The following is a 24,479-nucleotide window of genomic DNA, read 5'->3' as shown; positions in this document are numbered from 1 at the left end:
CGGGCATAATGAAACCTTCAGGTTGTTTCATGTAAACTTCCTCGTCAAGATCACCATTTAAAAAGGTTGTTTTCACATCCATTTGGTGAATAACCAGATTGTGGATACTTGTCAAGGCAACCAACAATCTAATAGTAGAAATACGTGCAACTGGAGCATACGTATCAAAATAGTCAATATCGGGTTTTTGTCTAAAACCTTGAATGAATAACTAGGATTTGAATTTGTTAATAGTCCCATTAACATTCATTTTCTTTTTGAAAATCCATTTGCAAGCAAGATGTTTAGAACCCGGAGGCAAATCAGACAAGACCCATGTGTTGTTCTCAAGAATTGATGACATTTCATCATCAATTGCTTCTTTCGAAAAGGCACTATCATGAGACTTTATGGACTCTTGATATGTCTTAGGATCATCTTCAATACTATATAAATAAGTGTATTCAAAATTAATTTCATCTCTTAAACCTTCCACCAAATATAGTTGGAAGTCGGATCCGAAATTTTTCGCTATTTGGCCTCTTTTTCTTCTACGAAGCTCTTGTGGTTCTTGCACGATACCATCATCTTGACTTTCTGGATTTTGCTCTTTATTAGCACCAAAATTCAGATCCTTAGGCCTTTGAATCGATGAAAACCGCATCTCATCAACAATTGCATTCTGTGATTCGATAACAGTGTTAATTGAAATCGAATCATTAGGTTCTATTACATAAAACCTATATGCCTTGGAATGTTCAGCATATCCAATGAATATGCAATCAATTCCACGTTCTCCCAAAATTTTCTTTTTGGGCTCGGTAAGTTTTACAACTGCCCGACATCCCTATAACCGAAAATAACTCAAATTCGGCTTTTTCTTGAACCAAAGTTCATATGGGAATGTTTCGTTCCTTTTGTTTGGAACCCTATTTAACAAATAGCAGGCCGTTAACATGGCCTCTCCCCAGAATCCTTCACTCAATACCGAGTATGATAACATCGAGTTTACCATTTCCTTTAAAACTCAAATTTTGCGTTCAACAATACCATTATGTTGGGGTGTGTAAGGTGTCGTGGTCTCATGAATGATACCCACTTATTGAAAATGGTTGTTTTGTTACTTTTGTAAGCATGCATGTTTTATATTTATCGGATGTCATATCAAAGGCTGGAATTAATCCATCTTTTGACATCTCATGCATCCTTCTAAAGTTGGCATGACCTAATCTTACATGCCAAAGCATAGATTTATCAACATTAGAAGCAGAAGATACAAATTCAGAATTTTGAATAGGTAATAATTTGTCAACAATATTCAAACGAAACATTCTATTATTTAAATATCCAAAACCAACAAACATTCCACCCTTAGACAAAACAAACTTATCCGACTCAATAACTTGTTTAAAACCATCATAATTTAAACAACTATAGCTAACAAGATTCTTGCGAATCTTGGGAACAAACAAAACATCAAATAACCTAATTGTCTTTCCATAAGTAAATTCAAGACACACGAAACCTAAATCACTAATAGGAATAAAAGAATCATCTCATATTTTCAGCACCGACCCATCTTCAAGCGGAGTTAATGTTTCAAACATCCATTTATCCTTGCATACATGGTTCGTTGCTCCGAAGTCGATCCACCAAGCAACATCATCATCCTGCACATAGAATGATTCAGGGATAAATGAAACATAGTAAACATAATCCTGATTAGAATTATCAAAGTTAGTCAAAAACCGACCTCCTTTAACTTGGGCCGAAGACCCGTTCACTTTCCCATTAGTTCCACTATTTCCAGCACCATTGTTGCCTAAATTCTCACGACAATCACGCTTGCAATGCCCAATTTGATTGCACCTCCAACAAACCATATCCTTTCTATTTTTTTGGAGTTCCTTGGGACATGTTCCTGCTTGTGTTTGTCATGTCCTTTGTGGTTATGGTTCCTTAGTTTATTTTCAACCATATGAACCCAGGGCTGTCCAGGTTCAACTTTTCCTTTGGGTTTTTCAAATTTGTCACTTTCCTTCGCACGAAGAGATTTTTCAATATGAATGTAACTAGCAAGTTCAACCAAGGATAGTTCCTCCTTTTGATGTTTCAAGTTATGTTTGAAGTCTTTCCAGGATGGAGGCAGTTTTTCAATAATGGTTGGCACAACAATGGATTCATCCATATTTATACGGTGCAGTTTAAGTTGATAGTATATGCAAAGGAGTTCATTGTATTATTTAGTAACAGACCTTGAATCGTCAATCTTATACTTGTTAAAATCACTGACCAGAAACTTCTTGCTAGAAGCATCCTCAATGATATATTTCAACTCAAGGGTGTCCCACAACTCTTTGGCACACAAGGCTTCACTATGGATACCAAATAAAGCATTGGACATACCGTTCAGAATGTGACCTTTGCAGATGTAGTCATCATTGTCCCACTTATGTCTCCTTCTTATCTCTTCAATTGTCTTAACAACACGTTCTTCGCGCTCTGCTGGTCTAGGAGTAGTCAGCACGTATGTTGCCTTCAGAGTAGTCAGCATGAAGTGAGTCTTCTTCTTCCGTCGCCTGGAGTCAACACCTTCGAACTTCTCCATCTTTGCAAACTTAGTGGTCATCTTACAGATTGAATCACCTATCTCCAGGAAAGCTTAGGGTTTATAGTGGAGATCTGGATACCAACTTGGATTGTGAGAATGCTTTCCGAACTGATATTTCTACCTTATGCCTGGGTTGCAAGAAATTCAGCCTTGGATAATCCAAGTGGACACTTACGATTCTAGACACAGAAATCGTAAGCCAATTTGCTAGAGAGATTCTGTGAGAGTTTGATGAAAATGAGAGCTAAAATTTTTAACCTTCTTCTGAAGAGGAAGAACCGTTTATATATTAAACAAGATTAGGGTTTCTTCAGGGTTTGGCCGTCATTAGTTGATTTGGAAGCAAGTCAGGATAATCCAGCCGGACCCCAGCTAGGGGCTTTGCCCCTTGGACCCTGCTAGGGGCGCTACCCCTAGACCCCGCCAAAGGGGCGTTGCCCCTTTGGAAACCCTAGACCCAGGGGCGCTGCCCCCGGAACCCCGAGTAGTCGTCGAACCGGCTTCTAATTCGATCTTATATATGTGTGCACTCCGCACAACCTAGGGGTGGCAATTCGGGCAGTCGTTTCGTGTTTTCACCTAACACGACACGACATGAATTTCTTTTCCGTAACCCGAACACGAAATGAAACGATATCGTGTTTTTTTCTGCTAACACGAACACGAACCAATTAAAACACGAAAACACGAAATTACACGACAACATGACAAAAAACATAAAATAATCATTTCATCGATAAGTTCTCTTAAAAAGTCAGCAAAACACGACAAACATGACTAAAATTAACCCAAAACAACACGACAAACATGACATAAACTAATACTAAAATGTTTCAAACTTGTGACATCAAAAAATCCATTAAAAACTATGCCTCCATCGATTCATGCTTATTGTTCCTGCTAGCATCTTCCATAATATCATTGGTAGGCTCTTGTAAACACAATTCTTCATCACCTACAAAACAATAACATATATATTGGTTAAACACTAAACAAAAAGTTTTCAATAGCTGTAAAAAACACAATCACCTTTAATTCCAAAAAGCCAATCTTTTGAACAAATTAGAGCCTCAACAATGTCATGATTCAACGAACTTCAATATTGATCAAGTACACGACCACCATTACTAAAGGCAGATTCGGATGCTACGGTGGAGACCAGAATGCTCAAAATATCTCGAGCCATGGAAGTAAGTTCCGGATAACGATATTGATGGGCTTTCCAAAAAGAAAGAACATCCAAATCTTCACATATGTCACTTCTTGGCTCATCTAAGTACATCTCCAATTGTGATTTTTGAGACAAAGCAAACTCTTTACTTTCGTAATCCTTGAACTCCTAAAAAAATGTACAAAGTTATAAAATTAACTAATAAGAACAATAGATTCATTAATAAGAAAAAAAAAACTTACTTTTAACATGTCTTGTGTGCTCTTACTTAGCAATGTGTCACTTTTCTTTTTGTGCACAACTTTACTTGTATCACATGTTGATGTTGCTGATGATCTACAATTCACAGGTGGTTCAGTACTATAATCACTAATATACTCACTAAAAAGATCATGTAGCTTCTCCCGTATACGATCACTGTGGACAGCAAAACTGTTACCATAGAGTTTTTTGTAAGTAAACTCAACATACTACAGTTTATAACGTGGGTCCAAAACTGCTGCCATGGCCAAAATCATACTATACTCTGACCAATACTTCGAAAATTTCTCATACATTTTTTTAGCCATATTCTTCATAAATTTATCTGAACTTTCCATTTCTTCTCTTAAAGTTTTTTCAACCATGGAAACTCAAGGAAAGTATAAGTTTGCTGTAGAATATTTATTTCCCGAAAATATGCATGTAACTTCATAAAATACCTCTAAAAATCTGAAAATCTTCTCTAACTTATTCCACTCATCATTACTTGGACAATCCAAATAACTAGAATCACTCAATTCTAAATGAAAAAAAGCACGACAATAGAATATAGCACTTTCAATCATAAGATAAGTAGCATTCCATCTCGTAGGAACATCTTGCTGCAAACCCTTTTTTGGATTCAAATTAACATATTTTACACAATCAATAAACCTTCCTTTCCTTACTTGGGAACCCTTTATGTACTTAACAGATTCTCGCAATTTAACAATCCCTTCATCAATAGCTTTCAACCCATCTTGCACAACTAAATTTAACACATGAGCACAACATCGAATATGAAAATAATCTCCGTTGCTGCGAAGTGCACCTTCATTACATAAATGACCCTTTAGTAAATTGACAAATGTATCATTACTTGAAGCATTATCTAACGTGATAGTGAATAATTTTTTTTCGATCCCCCATTCAGATATCAAAGAAGATATCTTTTCAGTTAAACATACCCCATTATGTGGAGGTAGCATATACTGAAAGATCAAAATTCTCTTTTGCAATTTCCACTCCTTGTCAATGAAGTGACACGTAACACACAAGAAACCATCTGTGTTAATTGAAGTCCATAAATCTGAAGTTAATGAAACTCTACCTTGATGCAATTCTAACAGATTCTTAAGTCTCACTTTTTCTCTCTTAAATAAGTTCTTGACATCTGATTTTGCAGTGTTTCTGGTAATGGTGGTCACATTTTTATTTAGGTACTGAAATATTTCCCTAACTAAGTCCTTTTCATCCCTTCTAGGACACTTGTTTATGTGATTTCTCAAGCTACCTGTCCCATTCTTAGTTTCACAAATATATTTTTTGAGCACCTCTTACATTGTGCCCTTTCCCTTCCATCAGAACCAATTGGAAGTCTTTGAAAAAAAAAATTGAGCACCTCTTACATTGTGCCCTTTCCCTTCCATCAGAACCAATTGGAAGTCTTTGAAAAAATTTCCATACCTTAGACCATCTTTCTCTTTCCATTGTAATGTTACCTTCCTCACCTTCGACTTTAACATCTACCTCCAGAACATCAATGCCATCGATATCTTCTTCAAGTTCAGCATCCTAAAAACCAAATAGAAGGTAAAAATCAGAAAGAAAATAGAAGTAGAGAAATAGAACCTTTAAAAGCAGAACGATGGAAAATATGGAAGTAAAAAAATAGAAAAGTTAAAAGCAGAAAAATACCTGTGGAGCAACATCTGCAGAAGGTGTGTGTGTTTTACCAAGCTTTGCTTTCTTCATATTAAAAAAGTGATAAACTGTTGGTGCAGATCATACAAGTTCAGATAAAAAAAAGAAGAACAAACAAAAAGATACAAAGCATAAAAATATGATCAAAAGGCAAGTGTATACAAGTTCATAAAAACATAAGCATAACTATACGTGAGAAGTCCAAAAATAAAAGCAAAGTTTGAAATAGTAAAACAGATGCCATTTTTTTTTCTATAAAGCATAATAGCATACATATCTTGTAACCGATTTAAGAGGAAAGAAAGTTCACAAATACAATAAACATATAAACAGATCTTGTATTCAATTTCAGAAAATTACCAATGAAAAAGAACATGAACTAGTTTCTATAATCGATTTCTTAAAAAGTAGAGTAGAGCATACTGCATACATATCAACAATAAGAAAAGCGAAACAAGCCAGCATCGAATGAGGAACGATAAGCAACAACATACAACTACAATCAATTTTTATAATCGATTTCTTTAATATCAGAGCATACAGACAATGATGAACAACAACAACAATAAAAATTAGGGGTTAAAAAAACAAAAAACTTACCGATCGGTAACGATAAACAAGAGGAGCAAGCGGACAACGAATATTTAGCAACAAGACTTTGTAGCGATGAAAAAGGAAAACAGGCACTTCTTACTTCTTAGGCATCAATTCTTTTGATACAGCAGTGAGGAGAAATTAACTTGAGGAGAGCAATTAAAATGGGGAACAAACAAAGGTCTCTATTTAAGGTTGAGGAGTTGTCATCGAATCCGGTTAAAAGAAGAAGAAGTAATAGCAGGCTCATTGGAATCATATGATAGAGGCGAGACTCGAGATACCGATTGAGTTCTCAAAGGAGATTTGGAATTAATTTTAAGCAATTAACGTTCTATCTTTCTAGGTTCCCAATACATGAAAAGTTTGTATTTAATTTATTATTTTTATATATAATATATAAATATTATTAATATATTATTAAAAAGTTGTAAGTTATAATTTTGTATAAATATCGGTTTAATCGTGTTTGTTGTCGGGTTACTATCGTTTTAATTTCGTGTTGTTGTTGGGTTAATTTCATTTTGAATTCTGAACACGAACACGACACGAAACGACTTCGGGTTTTTTATAAACAACACGAAAACGACACGAACACGAATTCGAAATTCGATTTCGTCCCAATTTCATTTCGTGTCGTGTATTTTTGTCGTGTCGTGTCAGCTTTTGCCACCCCTAGCACAACCCCTTACATATATTAGCGTACAAATTATGAAACCCCTTAGCTCACATGTCAGTTCTAGTTACTTAAAATGACATAGTGACACTAAAATCACCAATAGAATATCCATACCAATTTATTCGGTTTCTTAGTTTCTAGTTACTACTGGTTCGGGTTCGGGTTCAATTTTAAACCCGAACCCAATCATAGCCAAATTTAATCCTTGAGAAATCATTATATAGAGCTAAGATGGGTTGATTTTGTATGTAATGGCTGATTTGGAACTCAGAGAACCGTTTTATAATAGCTAAAGAGGGTGGATGTTATGTGGAAATGACGATGTGGGAAGAATTAGTGGTTGTTAAATAAAAAATCGAGATTGGTTTATGTTGTGTACTGTTGGATTAGATGTCTAAGCCCATAACTATTATTGGTATGTACTTGACCCGAGAGTAGCATGGTCCATTTGGGTTGCATATCATCAGGACAATTTGTTAGGATGGATTCTTGAGAGAAAGTTATATATGTTTTATTAATATATTATAAGTTCTAATATATTAATATGAAATCATATGTTTTAATTAGTATTAATTTGGAATTATAGTGATCAAAAGAGACTAATTAAATCTATAGGGATTAATTATGGTAATTAGTTATATTTATATGTGTTGGGCTTATGATCCATGTTGGACCAAGTTTGTGTATGGATACATAAAGAGTTGGGCCACATGAACCATGGATCATAAAACCCATGGGTATGGATTTGGGTTATACCCATGACTCTTGGAATTCAACACATATAAATACATGAATTATGACCTAAAACCGCCACCCCTTGTTCTTGGAGTTCATGGAGGTGTTTTTGGGTGCATGGAATTCTCTCTCAAGTTCTACATTTGTTCATGATGTGTTGTGACCTCATTTGAGGCTTCCACACTATTAGGGCTAACCTTTTAAAGCCAAATACATCAAGACGTCAAACTATATAAAACGTATGTTACCCTAACTAGTATTTTGTATGGTATATGACAATTGCATGCTAGTTATAGGATTAATACCTTGGAAACACCATTGCATGTATAATTAGTGAAAACATAGATCCAAGGTATTTAGGGTTGTATGTGCACCATAGGATGTTGTATTATACTAAAACCCAACAGTGGTATCAGAGCCTAGGCTTGATTTTCAATTATACTTGATGCAATTGCTGAAAAAATTTGAAAAACTGGCTTTCTGGACAGTGGACTCGCCTAGTCCACTGGGGGACTCACCGAGTCCAAGAGCAAATCCATCCTATTCATCGAGTAGGTCCATACACTCGATGAGTAGGAGGCCCAAAGTGCATATTTTCGACTTTTAAGGCTTGAATTGGAGTAGAATCATTACCTTAAGCTGTTTTTGAACTTATAAACATGTTTTTGATGTGGTAATGATCATTCTAATCCAATTCAAAAGACAATTATCAAAAGTTTCATGTTTTGTATTAGTTTAATGGTTAGGCTAATTACATGAAAATTGTTTGATTTGAATTGTCTTGGTCATATGAGTTTAATCTAGATCATACTTTTTCCTTGACATGTTTGTTAGTTTATTAGATGATCTAAATAGCCTTTAATGGATTCCATAACTTGTCATCAAGTTATGAAAAAACGAGAAGTATTTTTTTTAATGAGTCTTTAAAAGTCATGAGCTATGTTTTTGAAAAGTTTTTTTCCCATAAATTGTTTTATGACCTCCATAACTTGTCCTCAAGTTATGGATTTTCAAGAGTCTTGCCACTAAAAGCCATATTAAACTCATATGTTATGGATTCCAAAAGTTTTTGAATTGTTCAAAACTTGCCCTCAAGTTTTGGAATTTGTAAAGTTTCCCCCCATGAACACTTTAATTCCAAGTTAAACCCTTAGAATTTTAAAAGTTAAAATTCAACCCGTATACTATTATAATACTATAGGTTTAATATTTATAAGAGTAAAGTTAGTCTTACCGTTAGTAGGCCTCATTCACGAAGCCGGTTTATAAGGGGGGTATAAGGTTACTGACTATAAATTCACAGTTTAATGAGCGTACACTCTCACCCACCGCTTCCTTGACAGGGTCGTTAGCCGAACGGGTAAGACATGACTATAAATCTCCCTTCATTAAAAGTATAATGATAAATATAAAGTAACTAAACTTTATTAAATTCTCAATCTTAGTTACTTTAGAAAATTTGAATTTGGTACTAACCCATGAAATTGCACTTTGCACCTTGTTAAGTCATTAGTGAAGCGTGTGTGGTTAACCGGCACACTAATCTGGGACTGACAATGAGTGGTAAAGGGTAACTTTATGTTAATCATAGATCAATGGAACGTGTGTGGTTAACCGGCACATTGATTAGGTGGTTGTAATATTGGGTGTACCAAGCTAATTTGCATGGTTATTCACTCCTTGTTTGTGATCCTCGGCATCCTACTCACAAAATTGAAGGGCACAATCGAGATTTATACATGCCATTAAAAAGTTAAGTGAATCTCAAAGGATCTAGGAGTTTCAATTCACTTAAAACCTAAAATTCTTTTTCGTTTTGTGGTGGAAATTGGTAAATCGTCATTTACCTAACTTCAAATATTTTGTAGCTTGGACTACGACATCCCTCTTCCAGCTTATAAAATATTGTGTTGGGTCCTAGCCTTAATATTTCATATTGGGTATTATATTAAGTACTTAAATCAACTAAACTTGAAGTTTCTCCCTCATAGATGTCTAGTTCAAACAGCTATGGTTTTCCCTATCCTTTTGGAAAAGCTTTCATAATGAAGATGATACCCCACATGGCAATCAAGATTAATCCCTTTGTTGTGCATTAATGGGACTGGAAATCATACTTCACTTCCTACACCTCCTCCAATAATTCTCCCTAACCCACAAGTTCAAAGACTTGAAAAAGGTTCAAGGTCACTCAAGGCCTATTGGCAATGTCTATATGCACCCACATCTTGGAGATGAAGTCATATATAGACATGTCGGGAGAGTTGGGTGTCAAAGTCTTGAGGAATTTGGTTGTTGACTAGGTTTTTCAATAACTTCCTAAGTCACATAGTGAGTTCCTCAAAGAATACTATGTGGCAGACCATGACATGACCCTTTATGATCTTACGTATTTGCTTGATGTTGCTGAATCAACAATGATTTAGAGCACTGGTAAAAAAAATTTGATTGGAATATCTACTTTCAAACTTACTTGAACATTATCAATGGTAACATTGGATGTCTAGAAAAGCTTTCTCTTCCCAATGGAAAGGGATCGACCATAGTCAACCCGGTTGACCAAATGGTAGAGAAAAAGGCTTAGTCTGAGATAATCCCATGTACCATTCCAAAATAGTCCATATGTTACTATTGCTAAAGGAAGGGGCATTGGTTACAAAGCTGCCCTATTTACACGAAAGTTCATAAGGATGATAAAGTCAAAAGTTTGACTCTAGTTTGAGTAAAGTCCACTATCTAACTCTATTAAGTTCCTATTTGGAGATTCTTATTACATGATGTGACTAGGTCGCATTTTGATGTTGTGTAGAATCAAAGAAAAGAGAGGAAGCTTAAAGGAAGAATATGTTAATTATGATCGTGAAGATGGATTTCGATCGCATGGTTCGGTGATCAGAATTTTGTGCTTTTGCTTAAGAGTTGTGATAGACTGCTTAGGAATAGATAACAACATTGTTTTCATTTGTAATTGCATTGTAAGGAAAAGTTTTTCCGTAGTTTTGTAAATAAAGAAAATTTTTGATTTTATTTATTTTAAGTTTCCTTACAATGACATTTATGAAAAAGTGTTGTTTATATGATTCCATTAATAGCAATATTGGAAAATGGATTTGATTCTTTTGTTTGTAGTAGTGTCTAGATTTACCAAATATGGAAAGATTTTTATCAACCAGGTTTCATTTGGATAGAAACTTGGAATCATGCAACTTGTATTGTATGATGAATGAGAATTTTCATCTTTGGGAAATTAAGACTAAATCCTTGTTCACATGTATACGTGAGTCAAGTGGGGGACTAGGGGATCAAGTATAATTGGTTGTGCGCTAATCATGTGCACCACAAAGAATGATAAGACTATTCTTCATGATTTACTAAACTTAGTAAATATTGTTATGCTTACAAGTTTAAGTATAATTCTGAAACATTGGAAAAGTTTTAATGTAAAGCAGAACGGATGAGAAGAATCAAATTATGCAGAAAGACAAAAGTTTCTCCAATTGAAAAGATGGGAGAGTACTTTAGTATCTTGTTTTATGATTATCTTAATGATTATGAAACCATATCACAATTGATTCTCCAAGGAAATCTTAATGCATTTGTTTGGCTAAGAAGAGGAATCATGAACTATTGAAATGATTAAATCAAAAGATGAATCATACTTCGTTCAAAACAAGTCTTAGAGTCATACTCCAAGATTGTAACTTGAGTGACAAAATCTTTAGAAGGTTTAAAACACTTTTCAAATGTAGAGTAAAATGTTTTCTACTCGTGTACATTTGAAATTGGTAAGTTGTGATGTCTTGGATAAGACAAAGACCAACTAACACCAATTGTGTGAAGTGTTATCTTGATAAGAATCCGCACTAACTCTTGAATATTTTGTTTGTCAATGAATGATTCTTGACACGAGAAACATATATGTCAAGAGGTCAGTGGGAGTCTTAAAGATATTGGAAAAGTTTCAAGAGCTAATCAAGAATAAAACCTGTTGTTTATCACTAGCACACGACTTGAGGTTTGTAACCTATCGTGTTGACATATTCTTATTTTTGTGCTCATTTTGGTTAAAAGTTGACTATGCATGTGACTTCTATGAGTTATCAGTTGTTTGCATGACAACTTGGAAGACATGGTAGGCCCTTGTGCTACCAAGTGGCAAGAAATTAAGATTGAACAAGTTCAGTCCATATGAGCTTGGATTTGTCACTAACCTTGTCTTGTGATTATGGTTTTGACAAATCCACATGGATAGGAACACATACACCATAAAAATCTAAGTGTCATAAGGTTTCTCTGCGATTCATGAAAATGATGGTTATGAAACGCTTTCACTAAGTAGATTTTACATAGTTAGCAATTATAACATTTTCATTCTCAAATTCATCTATGATTACAGCATCCCTCTTCATAGTTCGAATTGTGAGAAGTGGCAAAAGGTATGAACATTGTAATTACGACATCCCTCTTCATAATTTTTTAGACACACATGTGAGTTATCTAAGGGAAGGTGTATGATTCCAGGAAGCTTAGATAAATTATTATCAAAGCGTCTAGTATAAAAAATCTAAACTTTGGTAAGAAAGTCAATAAAGTATTGATTTCTAGAAGTCTAGCTGATTTCTCGGTACATGTCAGAGCTAGTGGGAGAATAAGTGTTATGCTAATAAGGATATAATCATCAAGCTAGTAAGAGCATGATTATTATGTTAAATATTGCAAGTTAGCAATGTTAATTATAGAAAACAAAGTTTCAAATTTGCAAAGGTGCATGGTTTAAAATGTTGTTTTGCTATCATTAAGGAAGAGGAAATTATACTCTATTCCAATTCTAAAAGCTTAGATTTAGATTTTAATCAAGTTTAGTCAAGTGTGTATATATATATATATATATATATATATATATATATATATATATATATATATATATATATATATATATATATAATGTTATGTTGGAATGGTTCAACATAAGGAAATTCTATATATGAAAATATTATTTGCGTTCTAAAATTCGATTATGATTACAATATCCCTTTTCATAATCTGAATTATGAGAACATGGCAAATAGAAATAAAAATATTATAGCAAAAGATTAGTATAGTATCATGTCTTTATGTGAGACATCATGAATCGTGTCCCGTATGCGTTAGATATAGGATCAATTACATATGTTGTAATATTCCTCCGTTCTAATTTTTCCAAATGCCTAGGGCATTAAGAGGGAAAAGTACTAGAACTGGATATGATTAAAATGATTAATCAATTGTCGAGAACAATCTGAGGTTTACAAAAGATTGGTTGCTCATGGATAATTGGAAGTATAATGTTATTTTTTTTGGAAAGACCATATTGACATATTTTGAAAAGAAGCAACTCTTGTTCAAAGGCGATAGTCAAAATAGGAATATGGAAATGTTTCCATAGGTGGAAGTTGTTCTTCAAATCTGTGTAAGATTAGAAAACTTAATGCAAGAAGGATGTTCAAATGAATGTACTTTGAATGTTAGACTTCGTTTCCATGGAATTGCTCTCCATTGGAATACTTTGTAATGTTTGTTGCCAAGTCTTTTGTGACTTTTGTGCATAATCGTTACAAGAGGATCAATGCATATAAGTTTAGAATCTAACAGATTTCGGTTAAGGGTAAGAATTTGGTATTCTTACATTTATCATAAGGATTTGGAGTTGTGAAATGAGCATCATTGAACAGTTGTCAATTGATCTATTTCACCGAAAAATGACCATAGATAAACATAGTGTGCTTGCTTGGAGCATGGCATGACTATTTTTTTAGTTCAAGTATTAAGTTGATTATTCGAAACATTAAAGAATGAATAATGTGTATCCAATATGGTGATAAATAAAAGGTGTTTTTATTTATATTCACAAGTTGTGAGGCCATATTGGATTCGATTAATCTTGTGTTTCACTTTGATTGTTTTGACTTCCCGAATAACTAGGTTATTCAAACTATCCACAGTCCATCATACTTTGGAAGTAGGTATTGAGGCAATACTATCATGAATGGGTCTATATGATTGTCTAAAGGCGTTTAGGCATAGCACAAGTTTGTTGCAGTATTCATGAGTGCTCTTGGAATGAGACTCGAGTATTGGATTAAACCCACGCTTATTTGACTCACTTCATGGATTTTATCACGAGTGATCATGAGACGATAATATCTTATATTCTTGAAATGAAGACATGTGAGTTGTAGTTGCGAGTTGGTTGCACATTGACATATGTAAACGCACCAGTAACTTGGATGTTATAAAACATATCGTTGTGTGTGATTTGATGAGTAAGTACTAACTTGCATTTGGGTCAATGTTTATCCGTTCCTGTGATCTCATGTGGATAAAAGCGATATTTGTGGGACCCTCGATGATTTAGTGATGACAAACGTAAGTGCTCGGCCGGACCTGGACTGATTTGATTTGTTCAATTAGTCAGTCGTCATAAATCGAAAACCGGGAAACAACAGATGGACTGGGAGAATGATTATATTCCATGTCTCAGTCCATATGATATCTAGAATGGAGGAATATATGATCCCTTATCTAATGGACATGTCATTGACTAGGTCAGAGTTCGACAACAGCTTTTAAGCGCTACGATTGCTAGTCAGGTTTTGGAGTCATACTTGTAATAATAGTTTTAGACTTATCCAAGTAGGAGACTATTGGATTAGATGTCTAAGCCCATAACTATTATTGGTATGTACTTGACCCGAGAGTAACATGATCCATTTGGGTTACATATTATCAGGATAATTTGTTAGGATGGATTATTGAGAGAAGGTTATATATGATTTATTAATATATTATAAGCTCTAATATATTACTATGAAATCATATGTTTTAATTATTATTGATCAAAAATTAATTTGGAATTAATTTAGTGATCAAAATAGACTAATTAAATCTATGGGGACTAATTATGGTAATTAGTTATATTTATATGTGTTGGGCTTATGATCCATGTTGGATAAAGTTTGTGTATGGATACATAAAGTGTTGGACCACATGAACCATGGATCATAAAACCCATGGATATGGATTTGGGTTATACCCATGACTCTTGGAATTCAACACATATAGATACATGTATTATGACCTAAAACCGCCACCCTTTGTTCTTGGAGTTCATGGATGTGTTTTTGGGTGCATGGAATTCTCTCTCAAGTTCTACCTTTGTTCATGATGTGTTGTGACTTCATTTGAGGCTTCCATACTATTAGGGCTAAGCTCTTAAGGCCAAATACATTAAGACATCAAACTATATAAAAGGTATGTTACCCTAACTAGTATCTTGTATGGTATATGAAAATTGCATGCTAGTTATAGGATTAATACCTTGGAAACACCATTGCTTGAATAATTAGTGAAAACATAGATCCAAGGTATTTAGGGTTGTATGTGCACCATAGAATGTTGTATTATACTAAAACCCAACATATACAATGGCTGATGTGGGACTCATAGACCCTTTTATAATAGTGGGTGAAGGTGAATGTTATTTGCAATGGACAAAGTGGGATGAATTATTGGTTGTCAAATAAAAATTCAAGATGTAGCAAACTGGTGGGAGTAGTGAGATTCGAACTCTAGACCTTTTGTTCCCATGTCCAATGCTAACCGATTCAACATTTCAACAATATCTTGTACTTTAGAATCAGTTTGTGTTGATTTATGTATAATGTATGTGACATCCATAAAAATTCACAAAAATTTAAAACTTTTTAAACATTCTAAACCATTATTTATTACAAAATGTTTTCAAAGTAGTTCCATATCAGAGTATCCCAGAAATCCAAATCATAAAATGTGAGGAGGTGTGCGGTCACGCCTTCTCCTTCCCGAAGTCATCAGAAGTACTTGAAACAAAATCCATAAATGTAAGCTCGAAGGCTTAGTGAGTTTCCCTAAAAATACCAACACCATACAACAAGAACAATATCACAACGAACAGTATGCATACGGAGTCTACAGTATGACTGGTCTGCCTCACCGGCCTACAGTCTATCTGGCTCACTCTCATAACCTTCGGCATGCCTGGACCGCCTTACCTGGCCTTCAGCCTGACTGGTACACCTCATTGGGAATTCAGTCTATCTGGACCGCCCTGGAATCGTTAGCCTTTAGCTTTTACCCATCTGCAATCACACAAACAATCATATAAATATCAAACGCTAGCTAGCATGCACAGACAGTCATACAGATCTAACAGATCACTAATCATAACATCATCCTATATACCAGGATACAAATCTAACAGATGACTAAGCATAACACCATTATATGTACCAGGATACATATCTAACAGACCACTAATCATATCATCAAACTAATAATCCAGGATACAATCCATAAAGGGTCGGCCTTAGTGCCGTAGACCTTATCAGTATAGTGAGAAAAACTCACCTCGCAAGTAGCACTGGATGATGATCTCAATCTCCCGAAACACAACTCCAAACTCAACCTCCTACAATTCCCATATGACCAACTTCATTAATTTCCAAAATACCAAAAGTACCATTAAAGTCAAACTTGGTACACCATGGTCAAAGTCAAAGCCAACAGTTAAGGTCAAAAGTCCATGTTGACCCAACTCGTCGAGTGCATCTTTTGACTCGTCGAGTTCCTTCATATCTCAGAGAATCAGGAAAACTCGAGACAACTCGCCGAGTTACCAGAGCAACTCGTCGAGTTCTTCAGTATACAGAAAACGGGGAAAACCCAACCAACTAGTCGAGTTATCTCACCCACTCGCCGAGTTCTTCCTATCTTAACATGTTTAGCCCTTCCCAATTGAATCCAAATCCCAAAATACATATCTACTCTCCTAGGGTGGAGTTACCACGTAAAGTTACTAACTTTATGTGCATGCAAGGCATCAAAGGGGTTAAAACACTCATATGAAGCTTATTATGGTCTTAGAGCATGAAATAGGGCCAAGACTTAATGAAGTTGGCAACTTTAAGTCCAAGGAAGCCCTAAAATGCTTAGATCTAAATTCCTAGCTTCAAAGCATACTCAAAACCAAGAAGGATTCATTAATAAGCTAGAAATGACCATAAACTCTCTAATGGAGAGATCTAACAAAGGAGTGGTCAAGATGGCGACTTTTTACCTCCAATTGGTTGCAAAAGCAGTGAAGCTCTTGGATCCAAGGTCTTCTAAGCAATCCAACCTCTTCAAGCTTCTATTTTCCTCCAAAAGAACACAAGATTTACTCTCCAAAGCTCACACACACTCTAGAACAACTAATGTCTCTCTCTACGGACGATAAGGTGGTAAGGGAGGCTGGTGAGAGGACTTAAGGTCTTTTAAATATGGTGCAAACCCTAAAAAATAGGGTTTTCATGAACATTATCAACTCGTCGAGTTGGGGTCCTCCAACGCGTCGAGTAGGTTTCAAAATCCACGCGTCCCGATTTGTTTCTACACGATGAGTTGGGGCCTCCATCTTGTCGAGTAGGTCTTTTGAAATGCTAAAAAATCCTTAAAATTTCATACCTGGGAGTTAGGATGTTACAATTCTCCCACACTTGAACTAGACTTCTTCCTCGAAGTTTGCTATGGTGAACAACTCCGGTTAATGCTCCCACATCTCGCCCTTCGGCTCCCAAGTCCACTCGGATCTCCTCCGATGTTCCCATTGTAGCTTTACCAAAGGTATCTCCTTGTTACACAGAACCTTCACCTTTCTCTCCACAATAGCCACTGGCCTCTCCACATAATTCAGGCGCTCATCGACCTGAATGTCATCCAATGACACCATTGCATCCTCATCCAATATGCACTTTAGCAATTGCGATACGTGAAAAGTGCAGTGAATCTAACTGAGATCCTCTGGGAGATCCATTCTATATGCTACCTTGCCAAACCTGGAAATAATCCTGAATGGTCTAATGTATCGAGAACCCAACTTTCCTCTCTTTCTGAAGCGAATCACCCCCTTGGAGGGTGAGACCTTCAGTAGTACCATGTCACCAACATGAAGCTCCAACTTAGATCGGCGCCGGTCGGCGTAACTCTAATGCCGACTCTAAGCAGTCTGCAACCGCTGCCTAATCTGTTGAATCATCTCGGTTGTCTGTAGAACTACATCGGTCCGTCCCATCACTCGGTGACCAACCTCACCCCAACAGACTGGGGTACGACATCTCGGCCCATACAACAGCTCAAATGGTGTGGCACCAATGTTGGAATGAAAATTGTTGTTGTAGGAGAACTCCGCAAGGGGTAGGTAGGAGTCCCAACTCCTACCAAAGTCAATAACACAGGCCCTCAACATATCCTCAAGGGTCTGGATGGTCCATTCACTCTGGTCGTCAGTTTGCGGATAAGATGTACTAAAATGCAGCCGCGTGCTCAGTTCCACATGGAACTTATGCCAAAAATGGGAGGTGAACCGAACATCACAGTCTAAAACGATAGAGACCGAAACTCCATGGTGAGAAATGACCTCGCGAATATACACATCGACCAACTTCTCGGCCGATGAGCTCTCCCGAATGGGCAAAAAGTAGGCACTCTTGGTCAATCGATCCACATGACCCAATATCAGCGAAACCCCTTGCCGTTATCAAAAAATTAGTAATGAATTCCGTTGTGATCTGCTCCCATTTCCGCATGGGAACCTCCAGAGGCTACATCTTGCCATGCGGCCTCTGATGCTCAACCTTGAACATCCTACAGGTCAAGCACCTCTCAACGTACCAGGCAATCTCCGGCTTCATGCACGACCACCAATAACTCAATATTAGATCCCAATACATCTTGGTGGCCCCTGGGTGAATAGAGAAGCGAGAGTTATTAGCCTCCTCTAAAACAATATGTCTGACCGTACCAGACACAAGAACCCATACCCGACCGCAACGGGTCAACAATCCATGACTATCCTGTATGAATCTAGTGATCTCACCCCTGATCCTCAGTCTTCCAACTCTCCTGTCATACACCCTCATTCTGAGCTTCCCTGGTCAAGCTTACAAGTGGATAATCCACCGAAATCCTCCTACATGATGTCGGAATAGAAGATCCAGCCGACTTGTGGCTCAAGGCATCTGCCACAACATTCATTTTACCCGGATGGTAAAGGATCTCGCAGTCATAATCCTTGACTACGTCCAGCCACCTGCGTTGTCTCATATTCAGATTCGTCTGATCTATGATATGCCTCAAGCTCTTGTGGTTCGTGTAAATGGTACAACAAACCCCATAGAGATAATGTCTCCAAATCTTGAGAGCAAATACCCCCGCTCCCAATGCCGGATCGTGCGTAGGATATCTCAACTCATGCAACTTTAACTACCGCGAAGCATATGCTATCACCCACCCTCTGCATAAGGACTGCCCCGAGTTTGGTGATCGATGCATCACAGAACACCACAAAGTCGTCAACTCCCTTGGGGAGTGTCAACACTGGCGCCTCGCAGAGTCGCTGTCGTAGAGTCTCGAATGCAGTTTACTGATTAGGGCCCCACCGGAAATCCACCCCTTCCTCTTCAAACGAGTGAGAGGTACCATAATCTTGGAGAAATCATGTATGAATCTCCGGTAGTTCCCTTCCAATCCCAAGAAGCTCCTGATATCCGAGGGAGATTTCAGAACCTCCCAATGCATCACCGCCCCGATTTTGGGAGGATAGACCAAAATCCCCTCTTGGTTAACGAGGTGTCCAAGGAATTGAACCTCTCGTAACCAGAACTCACATTTCGAGAACTTAGCATAAAGTCGTTCTCGCCTCAAAACCCCCAGAAGCTCACGAAGATGCTCTTCATGCTGCTCTCTGGTATTGGAATACACGAAGATGTCATCTATAAACACAATGACTGAGCGATCGAGCATCGGTCTGCATACCCGATTCATCAGGTCCATAAATACTGTTGGCTCATTGGTGAGCCCAAACAACATTGCCATGAACACGTAATTTCCATAACGATTCCGGAACACGGTCTTCTCAACGTCCTCTTCCCTCACCCTGACCTAATGGTAACTGAACCTCAAGTATATCTTGAAGAACCAAGATGCTCCCTGCAGCTGATCGAAAAAGACCATCTATCCTCGGAAGTGGATGATGGTTCTTCACCGTTAACTTGTTCAACTCCTAAAAATCAATGCACATCTAGTGTAAATCATCCTTCTACTTGATGAAGAGAATCGACACTCCCCACGGAGAACTACTCGAACGAATGAACTGCTTACCCAACAGCTTTTGCAGTTGTGATGACAACTCCTGGATCTCAGGCGGTGCAAAATGGTACATTCCTTGGCAATAGGAGCCGCACCTGGCACAAGGTCGATCCTGAACTCGACCTGTCTCTCATGAGGCACTCCAGGTAACTCCTCCAGAAACACATCCGTGAACTCCTTGACAAGTGACAACCAGAACATGTGAAACAGAAACCTGATCCCTGACCCGCGTATCGACCACATACGCCAAGTAACCCGCGCACCCATGCTGAATATACCATCGAGCCCTGTCGACTGAATAAAACCCAGATCCCAACCTGGTGCCCTCTCTATAAATAACCAATTCTCCCCCACTTGGGGTTCGAACTACCACGTGCTGACCCTCGTAGTCGATCATGACACCAAAGTGACACAACCAATCCATACCTACTATCACACCAACATCCCTAATGGGAATCAGAATCAAATCAATTGGGAAGGACACCCTGAAGATCTGTATCACGCAACCCTGATAAATTGAGGAAGAAGAAACATCGTGTTCATTGGCGATAGATACTCGCAACGGACACTCTAGCTCCCCTAAAGGTAAACCAAACTCTCTGCTAAACGATTGGGAGACAAATGACCAACTCGCCCCCGAGTCAAATAATACTAGAGCAGGAAGAGAGTTTACTAAGAACGTACCTAACATAGGTACAAACATATAAGCATAAAATAAATATAATAAATAAGATAAGATATAGAAAGATACAACCCAACACATCGGGTGCTATCCTGGCCTCCTCAGTTGTGAGTTGGAAATTGCGTTCCCGGGCCCTCGGGGGCTCTACTCTACCCTAACTCCCGTCATTAATCCTCAGTGTAGCCACACTGGAGCCTACGCTGGCCTGGCAACTAACAATGGACAATTGGTCTTCACGTGACCAACCTGATCGTAGTGGTAACAAATCCTCATATACTGAACCTATTGGATTAGGTGTCTAAGGCCATAACTATTATTGGTATGTACTTGACCTAAGAGTAGCATGGTCCATTTGGGTTGCATGGCACCGGAATAATCTAAAGGATGGATAAATGAGAAGAGGTTATTTATGGTTTATTAATATATTATAAGTTATAATATATTAATATGAAATCATATTATTTAATTAGTATTGATCAAGAATTAATTTGGAATTAATTTTGTGATCGAAAGAGACTAATTAAATATAAGGGGTTGATTTGGTAAATCATTCATTATTATAAAGTGAGATTATGATCCATAGTTATTCATGCTGGGCTAAACCCATATGGTAACCCATGCATACTCCATGTAGGTTTTAACCCGTGGAGCATGAGGGGTATGGAGATTCATTAGGCTTTACATGGTGTAACCCTAGTCTGCCACACTATATAAGAAACCCTCTAGCTCATGAAATTGGCACTAGTGAAAAAGTACTTAAGTTTCACTAAGGAGTGACTAGTGGAAACACAAGAGGGCAAGCCAATTTTATGAGTGTAAGTGACCTCCTCTCAAGCTCCTTCATATTGTTGGTGGTGTTGTGTGATTCCATTTGAGGTGCAAGACTTGGGGAACTAAGTTCTTAATGGCCAAAACTTCAAGCTACGCCAAAAAGGTATGCCATCTAACTAGAACTTTGCAGTATAGATACTCTATTGTAAGCTAGTTAGGATGATGCTTTGGAATTTTGAATGTATGCATGTATAATAGAGAAAAAATAGATCCAAAGCATCTAGGGTTGCATGTACACCATCGGAGTGTTAGAATGCTCAAAACCCACCAGTGGTATCAGAGCCAGGTTGTTTTCAATTATACTTGATGCTACTTGCTGTTTAAGCTTGAAAAACCCGATTTTCAGCATTTTGGATTGTGGACTCGCCGAGTCCATTGATGGACTCGCTGAGTCTAAGGCCAAAACTGACCAACTCGCCGAGTTTGTTCATACACTCAACGAGTTGGTGCTCCAGAATGCAGATTTTGAGGTTTTTGGCTAGAATTGGACTAGGATCATTACCCTAAGTTGTTTTGAACTTATAAACCTATTTTTGATGTGGTAATGATCACACTAATCCAATTTAAAAGATAATTGTCAAAGTTTCATGTTTGGTATTAGTTTATATGGTTATGCTAATTACATTAAGTTTGTTTGATATGAATTGTCTTGTTCTTATGAGTTTAATTTAGATCATAGACAAATTGATTGTTTTTTGTAAGTTACAATTTTTGATCTAAGTGTTTTGATGAATTCCATAACTTGTCCTCAAGTTATGGAAAGTGAAAACTCTCTTTTAAATTCCATCATAAAATAGTTTTATGTCTTCTTTATGAACTCCATAACTTGTCCTCAAGTTATGGAATGTCAAGAGTCTTTTTTCATAAAATCTTTATTAAACTCATAAGTTATGGATCCCAAAGGTTTTTGAATAGTTCAAAATTTTCCCTCAAGTTTTGGAATTTGTAAATGTAGAGTCTTCTTTTGACACATTTAGTTCCAAACCCTAGAATTTTAAAAGTTTAAAATTCAACTCTTATACTATTATAATATTATAGGTTTAATATTTATATATATATATCTATAAGAGTAAAGTTGGTCTTACCGTTAGTAGGCCTCATTCACGCAGCTGGTCTATAAGGGGGGTATAAGGTTACTGCCTATAAAATGACAGTTTAATGGGTGTCCACTCTTACCCGCCGCTTCCTTGACTGGTGTAGGATCGTTAGCCGAACGGGCAGGATAGGACTCTAATTCTCCCTTCATTAAAAGTATAATGATAAATATAAAGTAACTAAACTCTTATAAATTCCCAATCTTAGTTACTTTAGGAAAATGTGAATATGGTGCTAACCCATGAAATTGCACTTTGCACCTTATTAAGTCGTTGGTGGAGCGTGTGTGGTTAACCGGCACACTAATCTGGACTGACAGTGCGTGACAAAGGGTAGCTTGATGTTAATCATAGATCAATGGAGTGTGTGAAGTTAACCGACACATTGATTAGGTGGTTGTAACATTGAGTGTACCAAGCTAATTTTCATGGTTATTCACACCTTGTTTGTGATCCTCGGCATCCCGTCCACATACTTGAAGGGCACAATCGAGATTTAAACATGCTATTGAAAGTTTCAATGAATCTCAAATGATTTAGGAGTTTCAATTCACTTAAAACTTAAAGTTCCTTTTTGTTTTTCGTGGTGGAAATTGGTAAATCGTCATTTACCTACCTTCAAATGTTTTGCATTCGGATTACGGCATCCCTCTTCCGAATTGTAAAATATTGTATTGGGTCCTAGACTTAATATTCTATTTGGGTGTTATATTAAGGACTTAAATCAACTAACTTGAATTTCTCCTATTATGGATGTCTGGTTTAGATAACTATGGTCTTCCTAAATCTCTTGGAACAAGCTTTCCTCTTGAAGATGATGTCCCACGACATCAAGCTTCACTTCCTCCACTTCCTCCAATAATTCTCCCTAACCAACAAGTTCAAAGTCACTCAAACCCTATTGGCTACCAAACACTAAGATGGAAGGTCTTTGTGTGCACATTTCTTGGAGATGAAGTCACACATTGACAGACCGTGAATGTTAGGTGTCACGGGGTCAAGGAAGTTGGTTGTTGATTGGGTTCTTCACTCACTTCCTAAGTCGTATAGTCAGTTTGTTAAACACTACTATATGACAGACATCGACGTGACCTTATCGATCTTGCCTATTTGCTGATTGCTGCCGAATCAGAAATGATTTGGTACATTGGAAAAGAAAATTGGAAGATCCACTTCCCAAACTTCCATGGGCATTCACAATGGAAACATTGGAAGTCCGAAAAAGTCTTCTCTTCCCAATGGAAAGGAATCAGCCATAGTCAACCAGGTTGACCAAATGGTAAAGAGAAAGGTTAAGTCTGAGATTGTCCTATGTACCATTTCAAAAGAGTTTGTTTGCTTCTGTTGCCATGAGAAGGGATATTGGTTGCGAAGCTGCCTTATGTACCTGAAAGATCACAAGGATTATAAAAGTCAAAGTGTATGACTTTGCTTCAAGTAAGTCCACTATCTAACTCTATTAAGTTCCTATTTGGAGATTCTTAATACATGATGTGACTAGCTCACAGCTTGATGTTTTGTGGAATCGAAGAATAGACTCTTAAAAGAAGAGTATGCTAAATTTGATCGCGAAGATGGATTTCAATCACATGGTTTGCTGATTAGATTCTTGAGCTACTGCTTGAGAGTTATGATAAATTGCTTAGAAATATTATGTAACATAGTTTTCATTTGTAATTGCATTGCAAGGAAAAGTTTTTCCGCATTTTATAAATAAAATAAAATTTTGTTTTTATCTTATTTTATATCTCCTTGCAAAGGAATTTGTGAAAACTGGTGTTTATATATTTTAGCAATATTGGAAATGGATTTGATTCTTTCGTTTGTGGTAGTATCTAAATTTACCAAATTAGGAAAGAATCTCATCACCCAAGTCTCAATTGGACAGAAACTTGGAATCGAGCAAGTTGTATTGCATGATGAATGAGAATAATCATCTTTGGCAAATTAAGACTAAT

General features: G+C 36.9%; 1 protein-coding gene across 1 annotated transcript; it reads right to left on the bottom strand.

Annotated features, from left to right (window-relative positions):
• Positions 1-211: 211 nt before the first annotated feature.
• Positions 212-2,608, bottom strand: LOC145006896 (uncharacterized). The gene is made up of 4 exons (XM_078965920.1): positions 2,273-2,608; positions 1,551-1,649; positions 1,215-1,436; positions 212-826 (listed from the first exon to the last, which is right to left on the bottom strand). Exons 1-4 carry the CDS (start codon positions 2,606-2,608, stop codon positions 212-214), a joined length of 1,272 nt encoding a protein of 423 aa, XP_078822046.1.
• Between the last annotated feature and the right edge of the window lie 21,871 nt (positions 2,609-24,479).

The sequence above is a fragment of the Lactuca saligna genome, chromosome 7 (assembly GCF_052625555.1).
Source record: "Lactuca saligna cultivar CGN05327 chromosome 7, ASM5262555v1, whole genome shotgun sequence".
NCBI classification, from domain to species: domain Eukaryota; kingdom Viridiplantae; phylum Streptophyta; class Magnoliopsida; order Asterales; family Asteraceae; genus Lactuca; species Lactuca saligna.
The sequence above is the reverse complement of the archived record's forward strand: the minus strand, read 5'-3'. Positions and strand labels throughout refer to the sequence as shown.

Bases quoted from the DNA above. Each gene is read 5' to 3' on its own strand.
- LOC145006896 (XM_078965920.1), bottom strand. From the start codon at position 2,608: ATGACCACTAAGTTTGCAAAGATGGAGAAGTTCGAAGGTGTTGACTCC. The intron at 1,650-2,272 runs GTCAGTGATTTT...TTCTATGTGCAG, and splicing joins CTTCTAGCAAGAAGTTTCTG to GATGATGATGTTGCTTGGTG. The intron at 1,437-1,550 runs GTGCTGAAAATA...TTTGTTCCCAAG, and splicing joins CTCCGCTTGAAGATGGGTCG to ATTCGCAAGAATCTTGTTAG.